The sequence below is a fragment of the Trachemys scripta genome, chromosome 2 (assembly GCF_013100865.1).
Source record: "Trachemys scripta elegans isolate TJP31775 chromosome 2, CAS_Tse_1.0, whole genome shotgun sequence".
Classification (NCBI taxonomy): Eukaryota; Metazoa; Chordata; order Testudines; family Emydidae; genus Trachemys; species Trachemys scripta.
Genome location: NC_048299.1, coordinates 141,176,577 through 141,191,376, shown reverse-complemented (window position 1 = coordinate 141,191,376; position 14,800 = coordinate 141,176,577). Strand labels below are relative to the sequence as shown.

At 47.8% G+C, this 14,800-nt stretch overlaps 1 protein-coding gene across 1 annotated transcript; it reads left to right on the top strand.

The window, feature by feature from the left end:
- The first annotated feature begins 289 nt into the window (after nucleotides 1-289).
- On the top strand, nucleotides 290-9,388 carry MAT2A (methionine adenosyltransferase 2A). The gene is made up of 9 exons (XM_034761631.1): nucleotides 290-457; nucleotides 3,403-3,480; nucleotides 3,608-3,730; nucleotides 3,927-4,039; nucleotides 4,163-4,306; nucleotides 4,556-4,774; nucleotides 5,791-5,973; nucleotides 6,697-6,830; nucleotides 7,764-9,388. Exons 1-9 carry the CDS (start codon nucleotides 367-369, stop codon nucleotides 7,864-7,866), a joined length of 1,188 nt encoding a protein of 395 aa, XP_034617522.1. The 5' UTR covers nucleotides 290-366; the 3' UTR covers nucleotides 7,867-9,388.
- Nucleotides 9,389-14,800: the final 5,412 nt, after the last annotated feature.

Genomic DNA, 14,800 nt, shown 5'->3' with positions numbered 1-14,800 from the left:
ACGGGGGGGAGACAGAGCACTTCCCTGTGCCGCCCTCCCGGGGCCGAGTTAAGGACATGAATTATTGTCTTGCGCTATGGTGAGTTATGAGGAATGCCCTTCCGCCGTCTGCGAGCGAGCTGGTCGGTGTGTCGGGGAAGGGGCGATTTATTACATAACGTGTCCCCCTTCCCGGAGTGTGGTTGAGTCCGAGCTCGCTCTCCCCATCCGCCCCGAGATTGGCGCGTTGCGGCGGGGCGGGGCCTGCCGGGGGCGGGGCCGTGGAGGGTATAAATACCGGTGCCTTGGAGGCGCTGCTCTCATTCTGCCGAGGCTGGTGTCTTGCGGGCCTTTGTTCTTCTTTCGCCGCTTCCTTCCGGTGTCGCCATGAACGGGCAGCTCAACGGTTTTCACGAGGCCTTCATCGACGAGGGCAGCTTCCTCTTCACCTCCGAGTCCGTGGGGGAGGGGCACCCAGGTAAGGGCCGCGGAGTCTGGGGAGGGCGGGGCGCGGCGCGGCCTCGTTCTCCGGGGCGGGAAACCGGCCCGGCCGCGCGGGCTCCTCAGGAGGAAGCGCGTGCACGCGGCGGAGCAGTCCGGTCTCTGTGGGGGGCGGGGGGATGCGCGCGCCGGAGGGGAGGGCGATGATGAAACTCGGCCGAGCGCGCGCTCCCGCTGCCTCCGCCATTATCCGCGAGAGCGCGCGCCGCATTGCAGGCTCGGCCGGGCGGCACGTGGTCCTCGCGCGGGGACCGGGGCGGGAGGCTCGGGTGGGGGGGGGGGTGAGTCTCCCCCCCCCCTCCCCTGGGGAGGCGGCCCCTTGCCGTCCATTGTCCGTCTCCGTCATTGTGGCTCTGGGCAGCGCCGGGGACCGATCAGCCTCTCTGCAAAGGAGCCGGGGGGACCCTGTCCGGGCCCTGGGCTGGCTCCCGCCGGAGCGGGGAGGTGGGGTCACCTGGGGGGCTCGCGTCTGCTGCGCCATGTGGGGGCTGGCGGAATGGCGCCCCGGGGTGATGCCGGGACCTCCACGCGGTGTGCGCTGGGAGGGGGGCGGTGAGTCAGCCCCGCGCACATGACTAAGCACTTCCCCTCCAGTAAAGCGACACCCACAACACACAGCTGCCTCCTGGTTCTTTGGGACCATTCAAGACGCTTGCAGCCCTTTTGGTGCAGTTGCTTGTCTGCCGCACCTGTTCTGGAAACCCACCTCCCCTTTGCACCAAGTCACTTACAAGGGCGTGAGCACTTAAAGCTGGTGCCTATGTCCCGTTTCTCTCTCTTGGGCTGGAGAGACCAAGCCATCTAGGGACCTCTATGGTCGTCATCGCCATAGCCTCACAGTGCCAGTAGGGAGAGAGCAGATTAGTGATTAGGGCAGTTGTCGGTGTGGATTCTGTTCCGAGCTCCATCACTGACTTGCTCAGTGACCTTGAGCAAGTCACTTCACCTCCCTTTGACTCGTTTTTGTTTATCTGTGTAAAGCTTTTGTGAAGTGCTGTGATGGCTGGGGTACTCAGACAGCGTTTCCACACTCCAATGCTGTATTTCTGGGAAGAAAAGAATTCAAAGGATGCTGAACACAGTAACTGAGGTTTAAATAAAAACATAAATCCAGATGGTATATATGCTACTCTTTAATAACCTTGTGTTTCAGACTTGAACACTGACAGGTCTACAGCTCACTACCTTTTCCTCACCCCTACTGCAGAAAGTGTCTAAAATAGTGTCCGGTTCTGTGTGGAACTGCTTTGGACAAACATATGAGGTCAATGGGTTCTTTGATAGATTCCTTCATTTCCATGACAAGGAAGGATTAACATACTATCTCAGGCCTGGCATTGTTTCAGTATAACAACATTGTGTTTTTTCTGACTGCAGTCTCCATTTTGGGGCTCTGTTCTATTAGATTCCCATTCCCATTATAAATCACTTTCACATTGCACAACCAACTTAATAGACTGCTCAGTGGCATTTGCTGTGTGTAGGTCACTGCCTTTTCCAAACCATTGGCCATTTATGGTCTGGCCAAACAGGTGAACTGGTTTCAACAAACTACTTCCACTAATATCAGTCTGTCTTCACTACAAGACTAGGGACAGCAGGGCTCAAATGATTGTTGCTGGCATAGTTATCCTAACCAGAAATTTTCTGATGTCATTAAGTCCTCCCTTTAGTCTGTTTTATTATCTGGGGGCTGTTAGTAAAATCTTTCCTCAAGGTGTAAAAGATTAAGTGTTCTTTTGTAAATGACATCCAGGGGAATTTTTTCCCTCCCTGGGTGGTCTAGAAAATTATGCTTATTTTGTCACATCATTTCCAGCACTGCTATTCAGGGTGACTGGTGAAAGATCTGAGGAATGAATGGATTAAAGATGATGGGAGGGCTAGCTCAGTGTCAGGCTTTCCTTTATTCCATTTCATTCCTGTGCAGCACACAGAATTATGTCAGTCTGCTCCAAATCTGATCTGAAAGGTCATTGTCAAGGACGACATCTAGCCCTGAGTAGTGAGTAGCTTATTCATAACAGAATTTGAACAATTCTTGCAAAGCCCTTAGTGCTTTAGGGGTTTCAGATTGCTCTAGAATAATTGTCTCTAGCAGTCATGCTAGAGCGACTAGCTATGCGCAGGCTGGCTGACCAGCTGAAACCAGTTCTGCAGTCACAGGCTGGCTGCTTGCTGCTCACAACTTGGTTGCTTTTTGGCAGCCATGGCTAATGGCAACATGACTGCGGCCTACAGTATTGCAAGTTAAAATTCCATCAGTGGGGCTACGTTGGGCACATGCGGTCTCTTGCTGTACGTGTGCAAATCTTGAATGCATACTAGAGTGGTCTTGCTGCAAGTGGCCATTTTGTCAGAACAGTTTTCTAAAATTAAACACCTGTACAAACCAAATTGAAGCTGTTGTCTTCTATTTGTGCTTGAGGGCAGAACCACTTGCAGCTCAGATGCTGCTGTGGTTTGGGTGCTTAAGTGAATCACTTGGCAATGCAGTGCATTGTCCTCTTCAGGGCTGCAGGGGTAAGTTGCACAATGTCAAAATCCTGTCTTATAGCTACATCACGGAGAGTAAGTGGCTAAATTTAAACCCTGACATAATAGTAACTTGATCCTAAAAGTTCCATTAGAAAATGCTTGGGATTCCACACTAACACACCCCCCTTCTCTTCCCCCCCCAAAAAAATCCCTCCTGTATAGTATGGGACAAGTGCTGCATCTGAGGGACAGGAAATTACAGTGCAAGATAACAGCATTTCTGCCTGGGGTTGTGTAACACTGCAGTTGTTGCTTTCTGTTGACAAATTTGCGTGGAGACTCCCAGAATTGGCTGAAGCTCAACATACTGAGCGGAAAGAGAGAGGGATTCAGGGAGGTGCACCGTGCATTGAGTGATTGATTGGCTGTTTGATTTCTTTTCAGATAAAATCTGTGACCAAATCAGTGATGCTGTCCTTGATGCCCACCTTAAGCAGGATCCAGATGCCAAAGTTGCTTGTGGTGAGGATATGTAGCCTAGAAAAGGGGAGAAATTGCCCGTTAGATGCACTTTTGCTATCATATGAGAGCTGTTTTGTTTCTCTGAGTGACACTGAAGTTGATGGGAGATCCTTTTATCCTCTTCTAGAAACTGTTGCGAAGACTGGGATGATCCTCCTGGCCGGCGAGATCACATCCAGAGCGGCTGTTGACTACCAGAAAGTTGTGCGTGATACAATCAAACATGTTGGTTATGATGATTCTTCCAAAGGTAAGTGCCTCCAGCCACTTGTTTCTCTGGGTTTGGAAAGCTTTTGTTTCTAGCTTTTAGAAGCCAACAGCCTTATACTCAAAGTATCTGTAACCAATTTGCTAGGTGTTCTAAGGAACAAATATGATAAACTTTCTAGGATTAGCTGGAACGTGCAGTTATTCTGTGAACCTGAAATTCTGCTGTGTGTTTTTAGGATTTGATTACAAGACTTGCAATGTACTGGTAGCCTTGGAGCAGCAGTCTCCTGATATTGCCCAGGGAGTCCATCTAGACAGGAATGAAGAGGATATTGGTGCTGGGGACCAGGTTAGTATTCTAGTAACAGCTGTTCCCAACTTCTGGAAACATTTTCTAGTTTATAGGACCATATTTAGCACTTTGTCAATAAGTGGTTCTGTTGAAGTTTCAGACCCCTCTTCTCTCCCATAGGGCTTGATGTTCGGTTATGCTACAGATGAAACTGAGGAGTGCATGCCCCTGACCATTGTTTTAGCACACAAGCTGAATGCCAAGCTGGCAGACTTGCGTCGCAATGGCACCTTGCCCTGGCTGCGACCTGACTCTAAAACTCAGGTAAGTGGAGCCCTGTCATACACTGCAGTAATGGGCATGTACAAGAGTCTGGCTATAGCAAGTCAAGAGCAGAATGAATTTCCGCCTTTGGGGAGTGGCGGGCCAATAATGAAATGACACTAGTTTGTATTCTCTGTCCTACTTAGCAGTCTGGAGGGTGGAGAGCACTGCTGTACCCCGTTAGGATCTGCTGTAGATGTGGCTGTACCTGACTTGGTTTTCTTCTCCTGGTCTGGGGAATCATTTCAGGTGACCGTGCAGTACATGCAAGACCGTGGTGCTGTCATCCCTATTAGAGTCCACACGATTGTCATATCTGTTCAACATGATGAAGATGTCTGCTTGGATGAGATGAGGGATGCCCTAAAGGAGAAAGTGATCAAAGCTGTTGTGCCTGCAAAATACCTGGATGATGATACAATCTACCACCTGCAGCCAAGCGGCCGCTTTGTCATTGGTGGTCCTCAGGTAAGACTGAGATGGATTCAAATATTATTTTAAAATTCTAATAACAAAGGTGGAATGTTGTAGTAATACACCAGAGGAGAGGAGTGCATAAATCTTGACAATTTGAGTTCACTGAACATAAGAATGGCCATATTGGGTCAGATCAAAGGTCCATCTAGCCCAGTATCCTGTCTACTGACAGTGGCCAATGCCAGGTTCCCCACAGGGGATGAACAGAACAGGTAATCATCAAGTGATCCATTCCTAGCTTCTGGCTAACAGACTAGGGACCCCATCGCTGCCCATCCTGGCTAATAGCCATTGATGAATCTATCCTCCATGAATTTATCTAATTACTTTAACCCTGTTATAGGCTTGGCCTGAGGGATAGCTTAGTGGTTTGAGCATTGGCCTGCTAAGCCCACAGTTGTGAGTTCAATCCTTGAGGGGGGCATTTAGGGATCTGGGGCAAAAATCTGTCTGGGGGTTGGTCCTGCTTTGAGCAGGGGTTGGAGTAGATGACCTCTTGAGGTCCCTTCCAACCCTGATCTTCTATGATTCGATCCTCCAAGGAATGTTTCACTTGGGTGTGTCTAATCCACATGCAGGCATTGAAGGTGACCAATCTTCCAAAACTCCCCCTCTGGCAATAGGTGTATCATAGCCAGGCTAATGTGGACCTCCAGTGCAGACTTGAAAGCCAGTTTTCTCTCCCAGAACTAATGGCTCTACAGAGTTTAGTGGAGTAAATACTTGTCAGCAAACAAGTGTGTTGGAGCAAGTGGAGCTGATATAATTAGGCTGCCATTTGTACCGTTTCACTAAAAGTGAAACCAGATCCTTGTGAACTGGGGGGGAGGGCTTAATTTGAAAGCCCTGTGCCCAGTGATTTCAGGGGGCTCTTGCAATTGTCCTCAGTGGGTGCAAGGATTAGGCTTTAAGTTAGTGTAAGCAGTGGCTATTGAGGGCAGTTACTGTGCTCTAAACTGACAAGCGTTTCTAAATGGAGTCCGGTTTAATGGGGGTGTTAATTCCAGGGAGATGCTGGCTTGACTGGCCGGAAGATCATTGTCGACACTTATGGTGGCTGGGGTGCTCATGGAGGAGGTGCTTTCTCGGGGAAAGACTACACCAAGGTGGACCGTTCTGCTGCTTATGCTGCTCGTTGGGTAGCCAAGTCCCTCGTCAAGGCTGGCCTGTGCAGGAGAGTGCTTGTCCAGGTACGGCGAGCCTGCTGGCCTGAAGTTTGGAGAGGGATATTTGTAAATGAGCTGGATTTAGCAGCTGCTATTGGTGGCTGGCAGGGTCTCTCCCTTTAAAGCCACATTGGGGCTGCTGTGCCAAGGGAAGAAAGGGGTGAGGCTAGCTGTATTGGGAAGCCTATTTCCATCAGTACAAACTGGTAGGATGGCATTTGGAAAGCAGCTGACCAGAGTGGTGAATAACTGGAGCTTGCCGTGGGAGTGGCAAATGCTATTCTTGATTGTATAGACGGGCTCCAAACCAGGGAGTAATAACCTAAAGCACAATAGTATCATTATCTGCATCGCTGGCAGTGACCAACTTGCAGTGTGCTGCACTGCTTGGGTGTCCCTTCCAGGATAGACTCTAGAGAGAACAGAGCAAAGAACGACCCAGGAATAGAAGGTAAGATGAGAAGGGTGGCTTGGCCGGTGCAGAGAGTAACATGAACAGTGTCAGTACCTTCAGAGCAGCTGAACAGAGAGCTGATCATTCTTGTAACTACTGTAACGGGTGTGGAATGAGGTACGGAGTGGAGGTGCAGTTGTTGCAAGTATTTGAGCGGATAGATGAGCCCCTACATTACTGGGAACAAAGTACCCCTTCAGAATGTGAGATGAGGAAGTGTTAGATGGGGGGGGCCACATGGTCATCTGCCCCTGCAAGTCCCCTGAGGTGTTTAAACTTTCCTTTGCCCTCAGGTCTCATATGCCATTGGAGTGTCCCACCCACTGTCCATCTCCATTTTCCACTATGGCACTTCTCCAAAGAGTGAGCGGGAGCTGCTAGAGATTGTGAAGAAGAACTTTGACCTCCGCCCTGGGGTTATTGTCAGGGAAGGAGGGGAGGGGGGGGGGGGGGGGGGGGGGGGAAATGGCTCCCTACTTGCTTGTAGGCAAATCTGAAGCTGCTAATGAGTAGGGAATGACTGATAGTACAAATGCTGCTGGAATTGATTCCTTACTATGTCACGCTGACGGTAGAAGTACACTTCTCCATGCTGGACTGCCTTTAGTAGCTAACCCCATCTCTGTAACCAAACAGGTGGCCTTTTGGATTAAGTATCTGAGAGCACTAATGGTGCTTGAAGGCCGAGGTTGCCTTTGGACTGGGTGTTAAATGCTCCTGGACTTAAAATCTAGGATTCTATAGCAGGACTTGGTTGCCTAACCATCTTAGCCAAACCCTTTGGGTGCAATGTTGAGCTGCTGTTTGCATTCATGCCTGTTTTGCAACCTGTGCTGGAAGCATCAGATTTAAAGTCAGAAGCAGCCATTGGGCTAGGACAAGAGCTGCTTAAACAGAAGAGATAAGTGGTTCCACCAAATGGATCACCAGGCCCTGATGTGCTGTAGCCCTGTAAGGGGTAAGTATCCTATGACATCATGTGAGATTGGACACTTGTTGTTTCTCAGGATGAGTTCGGACTGCCCAGCAACTAGCTAAGTGTCTAGGACGCTGTCTAAAGAACAAACCAGCCTGAGAAACGACAACTGAGTCTTAAAAGGAAGCGAGAGGAGCCTCTTGAGTCAGTGAATGAATCCAGTTGTATTGAGTCTGGGTTTTATAGCAAGGTGGAAGGTGTCTTGGCCTCCCACAAGACACATGCAGTTCCAAGCCTGCTCCACCAACAGAGTGTCTGCCTCCATGACTTCCCCCTGCTGAATCAAAAAACTTCACCTAAACCAGAGCCTCTGAAAACTGTCTCTTGTTTTGCTTTGCTTGTGATTGAATGCTCTGTATTAAGTTAAGGACTTGTATATTCCAGGGATCTGGATCTGAAGAAGCCCATTTATCAGAGGACTGCAGCCTATGGCCACTTTGGTAGGGACAGCTTCCCATGGGAACTGCCCAAAAAGCTAAAATATTGAAAGTGTTAGGCTTTTCTCCCCAGACCTGTTGGCGTAGGCTACAGAGAAGCTTTCAGGCTCTGGGGGAAAGAGCCCCTCTTCCCTAACTTTATCCTGTCCTCCTGTTCAGCTCTTACTCAGCAAACTTTGTCCATTGCCATGGCTATTAATTCTATGGGGACCACGAATTAGATTATGCTATCTTCCTATTTCTGGCGTTGCGCTCACTCTATTAGTGGAACAGCGAGCACAAGCTATCTGTGTAACTGCCTAGAGATGAGTAGACATCAGTCTGTCTAGTAAATGATGCTTTAAGATTGGATCTGTTGTATGACCAAGAACCCAACCATGAAAGTCTAAGAACTGCAGTGAATTTCCCCCTCAAATGCTGACTGAGAAATAGTCCTTGTAACATGCATGTGGAATCTGTGGTTCATTATAGCATCTGTCCAGCCCCAGCCCTGTTGAGCAGCATGATTTTGTGGTGTCTAAGAATGTAAAGCCTTCTAGTCCCCGTAACCTGGTCAGTCTGACTATGTAGCTTTTGTCTGGGAGTGCTTCCCCCTAGCAGACTAGCCTTGCATGCAACACAAGTTTCACTTGGAGCTCCAGCCTGATGCGGTTTTTATTCAAAGGCAGTTCTTACTCTACCCACTTGTGGTGCTTTATGCTCTTAATTCCATCCAGAGTGGCACCAGATTTTAACCTCTCCACTTTCAGCTGTCTTTCTTGGAGGACGTACGTAATAAGGTTTTTAAAAAGATAATCAATCCTATGCATGGTTTCAGCACTAGCCAAACCTCACCATCTCCTGTTTAACCAGCGGGCACTTGGCAGCCTGGGGATGTACTACAGAGAAGTCCCCAGGCAGTACCCGAGGTCTGTAGGCTGCACACTTTGGTACCAGAGTAATTTTTTTCTTTATAAGAAAGCTGGAGAATTCCACACTGCACAAAACTCCTCCTGGGTTTTTAAACTTTGTTTTATTTTCAAAGCCAGGTCCAATTCGTGCTCTGAATGGCTGGTGTAGCTACAGAGAAGCCAGCTTCCTTCAGAGCCACAGGTGCATTTGGAGGGGAGGAGAGGTGGCAAAAATAACCCTTCATACTTGAACATTTTTCTAATTGCTTATTTATTGTTCTCTGGGGCAGGGTGTGAGTACAGAGAAGCCCTTGGCTCAGATGGCAGCTTTTTTAACACTTTTTTTTTTTTTTGTTTTGGACACCGATTCCTTGCCATGTTTCCAGCATTCCCTGATAGGCCAAGGTGTCCTACAGAAAAACCTTGGGTCACACCTACAGGGGGTCTGGCTGGTGTAAACATAAGGGGGAGGGCAAAGCTAGGGCAACTGGCCCTGGGAGAGGCTGATTTGGCTGGTGTTGTACAGAGAAGCCAGCTTGTTTACATGCTTATCCCATGGCCTCTGCCTTGAGTGGAAAGTGCCTTTCATGATCTATTTTTGTGGAGGTTTATTACGTATGTCTGGTTCTTCAAATCCCACCAATTAACTGAAGATCTGAATAAAGTGCTAGGTTCTACCTTACCAGTCTCTGCTCAAACTTTATCTGGAACAATGCATCACATTTAGGTGGGAATAGCCAAGCTCATGCTAGGGTTACAGCTGTAGGAAGGGGAACACAATCTGGGGCTGGGGGACAGATCAGGATAGCTTCCTTGAGGCCAGTCATTTGTTTGCCCTGCTGTGGAAAGACTAGTGCTTTAGTTTAAGGCTGGGGATAGAACTTTGAAGTCACCACTTCTTCTGAATTCTAACTGAGGGGGGTAAGAGGAGCCATGGGGGCAGGATGGCTGTGATCAAGCCTACAATGAAATTCAGCCTCTGGTGTGTTCTGTTAGGGGACTGCCCCCTCCTACTGGGTCTGTTATCTGTGCCAGTGTGGCTAGGGCCCCCTCTTGCAGCACTGATTTATGCCAGCATAGGTGATCTGGAAGTGCAGCTACACTATGCACTTTGGTCAGGAGCTGAACTCCCAGCTGTCACTAAATACCCACTGCCAATAACTGAATGCCTTGCATTGCCTGCTGTAGTACTTAATGGGGACTGTCACTGCTAGGGGGCTTTGGGTTCAAGAAAAATCATTTAACTCTAATTTAGCCCAACTCTAGCATATGCCTTGTGGTCTGCTTAAACACACAACATCCCTGATCTGTCTGGCAGTCTGAAGGGGAGTTGTACAAGCTCTTGCCCAGAGCTGCATGTCTACTTGTAGAGGGTAGCTATGTCTGTTAACCCATCAGCTGCCATGAGCTTCCCCTGAGAAGGTGAATCACTACTGATCTGTGGCTTCCTGCTAGAGCAGGGGTTCTCAGACTGGGGGTTGGGTTTATAATGGTGTTAAATTTATAAAGTGTTTTTAATTTATGGGGGGGGGGTCTCTCACTCAGAGGCTTGCTATGTAAAAGGGGGTCACCAGTACAAAAGTTTGAAAACTAGTGTGCTAGAAGGCAGGCATCTGTTCATGCTAGCAGGGTTGTAACTGAGTGTGTACCTTTAACTCTCTGAGTTTAGGCTAGTCTGTCTTTATTGACCCCCTGAAGTGGACTGGTGACACTGTGGGTGGGGGACATGGATATTTCAGAGTTTGAATTAGTCCTGCAGAACAGCAGTATAAGCTACTCTTTATAAGTGGGAAGGTTGTGCTTGCCTTTTGTCATGGGGCACAGGTCTGAGATGGGCTCGGCACTGCTCCCACTGCCTGGAGAACAGTTTGCAGTAATGCATAACATCTAACAAGGGATACTATCTTAATTCTAAACAAACAGTAATTAGCCATTTGAAATAGCTAAAATAAGTGACTTGGTGAAGTTAAAGATGGAATAACTGAAAGGTTCTGAGTCCTCTTACAAAGATGACTGCCCTTGGAAAAGGCACACAAACCTCTTCTATTGCTCTGGCTAACTATACACCTCCAGGGGCCACCTTAGAGCACAGTAACTATCCAGCTTACGGGAGCATTTGACACACTTCCCTGGTGAGCTTCTATCTGGAACCCCCTCTAGTTAATGGGTTATAGCAGCAGGGACACTGGAATCCTTTGAAGAGTGAAGGAGTTATGCTTGTCCGTGCACTGAGGTAGCAGGATTACTTTTGATGCATTGCCTTTCGATTTCAAGTTGGTGCTCTCCCTTCTGGGCCTGAAGTTCATTTCACCCCGGCTGATGGATGTGCTATCCTGTGACACGAAATGGCCCCTTGAAACAAAACACAGGCCACCTTAAGCAAGAAATGCTTGCCTGTGTTGTAATAGGGTCTTGCACAGGTCAGTGTTTTGAGCAAGTCAGACACATTGGCCAAGAACTGCAGCTCCATTTGAAGTGGGGCCAGTGTGTTACGTGAAGCAGCCCCTCAGTGCTAGTGTGGTGTTAAATGCTGGAAGTGAAGATTTTTGTTGAGGTAGCTAAGTAGCTTGCAGTAAATGTGATGTTGTATTAAAACTGATCCAATCTCGTGCACACACACCCCTTAAAACTTGGCGTCAGAGCTGTTAGACTCAAAAGGAAACTTTGGAAGAGAGGCTCTGGAGCTGAGCTCTGCTGAGGCCTGGTTGGGGGATATGCTGATTTGAATAACACTTAACATTCCTGCGGTGGGAAGAACACCTCAACAGCCCAACACTGGCATTTAATTTCAGAAAGGGGAACTATGCAAAACTGAGGAGGTTAGCTAAACAAATTAAAAGGTGCCATGACTAGAGTGAAATCCTTGCAAGCTGCATGGACCCTTTTCAAAGATGCATAATAGAGGCCCAACTTAAACGTATACCCCAAATTAAAAAACACAGTAAAAGAACTAAAAAAGAGCCACCGTGGCTTAACAACCATATAAAAGAAGCAGTGAGAGATAAAAGGGCATCTTTTTAAAAGTGGAAGTCAAATCCTAGTGAGGTAAATAGAAAGGAGCATAAACACTGCCAAATTAAGTGTAAAAATGTAATAAGAAAAGCCAAAAAGGAGTTGAAGAACAGCTAGCCAAAAATTCAAAAGATAATAAAATGTTTTTAAGTACATCAGAAGCAGGAAGCTGTGGGGCCCCTGGATGATCAAGATACAAAAGAAGCACTGAAAGATGATAAAGTCATTGCAGAGAAACTAAATGAATTCTTTGCTTCAGTCTTCATGCCTGAGGATGTTAGGGAAATTCCCAAACTTGAGCCGTCCTTTGTAGGTGACAAATCTGAGGAATTGTCACAGATTGAAGTGTCACTAGAGGAGGTTTTGGAATTAATTGATAAACTTAACAGTAACAAGTCATTGGGACCAGATGGCATTCACCCAAGAATTCTGAAAGAACTCACATGTGAAATTTCAGAACTATTAACTGGTTTGTAACCGGTCCTTTAAATCAGCTTCTGTACCCACTGCCTGGAAGATAGCTAATGTAATGCCAATATTTAGAAAGGGCTCTTGAGGTGATCCCGGCAATTACAGACTGGTAAGTGTAACATCAGGACCAGGCAAATTAGTTGAAACACTAGTAAAGATTAAAATTATCAGATACATAGAAGAACATAAATTGTTGGGCAAAGGTCAAAATGGTTTCTGTAAAGGGAAATTGTGTCTTACCAATCTATTACAGTTCTTTGAAGGGGTCAACAAACAGGTGGACAAGAGGGATCCAGTGGACATAGTGTGCTTAGATTTCCAGAAAGCCTTTGACAAGGTCTGTCACCAAAGGCTCTTACATGAATTAAGTTGTCATGGGATAAGAAGGAAGATCCTCTCATGGATTGAGAACTGGTTAAAAGACAGGGAACCAAAGGGTAGGAATAAATGGTAAATTTTCAGAATGGAGAGGGGTAACTAGTGGTGTTCCCCAGGGATCAGTCCTAGGACCAACCCTATGCAACTTACTAATAAATGATCTGGAGAAAGGTGTAAACAGTGAGGTGGCAAAGTTTGCAGATGATACTAAACTGCTCAAGATAGTTAAGACCAAAGCAGATTGTGAAGAACTTCAAAAAGATCTCACAAAACTAAGTGATTGCGCCCCAAAATGACAAATGAAATTTAACGTGGATAAATGTAAAGTAATGCACATTGGAAAAAATAACCCCAACTATACATACAATATGATGGGGGCTAATTTAGCTACAACTAATCAGGAAAGAGATCTTGGAGTCATCGTGGCTAGTTCTTTGAAGACGTCCACACAAATAGGATGTTAGGAATCATTAAAAAAGGGATAGAAAATAAGACGGAGAATATCTTATTGCTCTTATATAAATCCATGGTACGCCCACATATTGAATACTGCGTATAGATGTGGTCCCCTCATCTCAAAAAAGATATACTGGCATTAGAAAAAGTTCAGGAAAGGGGTTTGGAACGGGTCCCATATGAGGAGAGATTAGAGGCTAGGACTTTTCAGCTTGGAAAAGAGACTAAGGGGGGATATGAGAGAGGTATATAAAATCATGAGTGATGTGGAGAAAGTGAATAAGGAAAAGTTATTTACTTGTTCCCATAATATAAGAACTAGGGGCCACCAAATGAAATTAATGGGCAGCAGGTTTAAAACAAAAGGAAGTTCTTCACACAGCGCACAGTCAACTTGTGGAACTCCTTGACTGAGGAGGTTGTGAAGGCTAGGACTATAACAGGGTTTAAAAGAGAACTGGATAAATTCATGGAGGCTAAGTCCATTAATGGCTATTAGCCAGGATGGGTAAGGAATGGTGTCCCTAGACTCTGTTTGTCAGAGGGGAGATGGGTGGCAGGAGAGAGATCACTTGATGATTACCTGTTAGGTTCACTCCCTCTGGGACACCTGGCATTGGTCACTGTTGGTAGACAGGATACTGGGTTGGATGGACCTTTGGTCTGACCCAGTACAGCCGTTCTTATGAAGCCAGCTGCCAGGGAGGGAGTGGTGAAAACAGGAAGTAGAAGGTGATAAAAGAGGGACTAAATAAAGGGCAGTCCTTTGGCTATTTGTGCATTTCAAGCTGAACAGGTCTTCTGTCCCACAGCAATGAGAGCAAAGGGTGCTTATGAATGAGCTATTGCTGGGGAGGAGGGGGATTTTTCATGTTAACAGACACCCAGCAGCCTGTGCTTGTAGTTAGGGCACTGGCCTGGGTTCTAGTCCCAGCCGTGCCGCTGACCTGTGAGACTAGGCAAGTGTCCCTCTGCCTCAGTTTCCCAACTGGAAGACTGATGATCCTTCCTTCCCTGCAGGGAGGCTTGAGAATGAATCCATTAATGAGCATGTGACACTTGGCTACTCTGGTGATGGGGCCAGCTCCCTAAGCTTGCTGGCCAGATCTGGGTCTGTCTGCTGTCAGGGCCACAGCGTGATGTGTGGCCAGGGGGGTAATGGGATGACCTAGCTAAGAGGCTTTCTAAAAGCTGGTGAGAGACTGGGTCTGGTTGTGGGAGAGGGTGGCTGCTAATAGGCTCTTGGTGTCACGCCTCCATACGTGCCCTGGAGCTCAGGGTTATGGCTGAGTTGCAGACATTCTGAGTCAGGGCAGAGCCTGGGTGTCCTGCTGCCCACCCTGGGCTCTAACCAGACAGGAATCCTTTCCTGCAGGCCAGTGTGTGGGGCAGATCTCACCCCCAGTCTCCTGTGTGGCCTGTCCCAGGGAACCGTACAGCCACAAGGACAGAAACTAGCCAAGGTGGGGTGGGGAGGAGAGGCAATCCCTGGGCTGTGTTTTGGGTGGCAGGACAGGCTGGCTAGGAGGTACCATGCTTTGTATAGGTGGGAGTGTCCCTGCATTACGGGGGGGAAGCTTCAGCAAGGTGCCAGTGCATCCCTTCCTGGGGCCAGAGCAGCACTTGCTCTGCAGGGCAGGGGGCTGGGGCTCTCACTGTATTACAGCAGCTGCAGGTGGGCTCTGTGCTGGACAGGTGATCCCCAGAGCTGGTCGCAACTGTTCCCCACTTCTCCCTGGGCACCAGGCCCCTGTTTTGCAGCCTTATTTTGCAGGTG

Coding starts and splice junctions, on each gene's coding strand:
- MAT2A (XM_034761631.1), top strand. CDS start 367: ATGAACGGGCAGCTCAACGGTTTTCACGAGGCCTTCATCGACGAGGGC. Junction 458..3,402: donor CGTGGGGGAGGGGCACCCAG/GTAAGGGCCGCG, acceptor ATTTCTTTTCAG/ATAAAATCTGTGACCAAATC. Junction 5,974..6,696: donor GCAGGAGAGTGCTTGTCCAG/GTACGGCGAGCC, acceptor CTTTGCCCTCAG/GTCTCATATGCCATTGGAGT.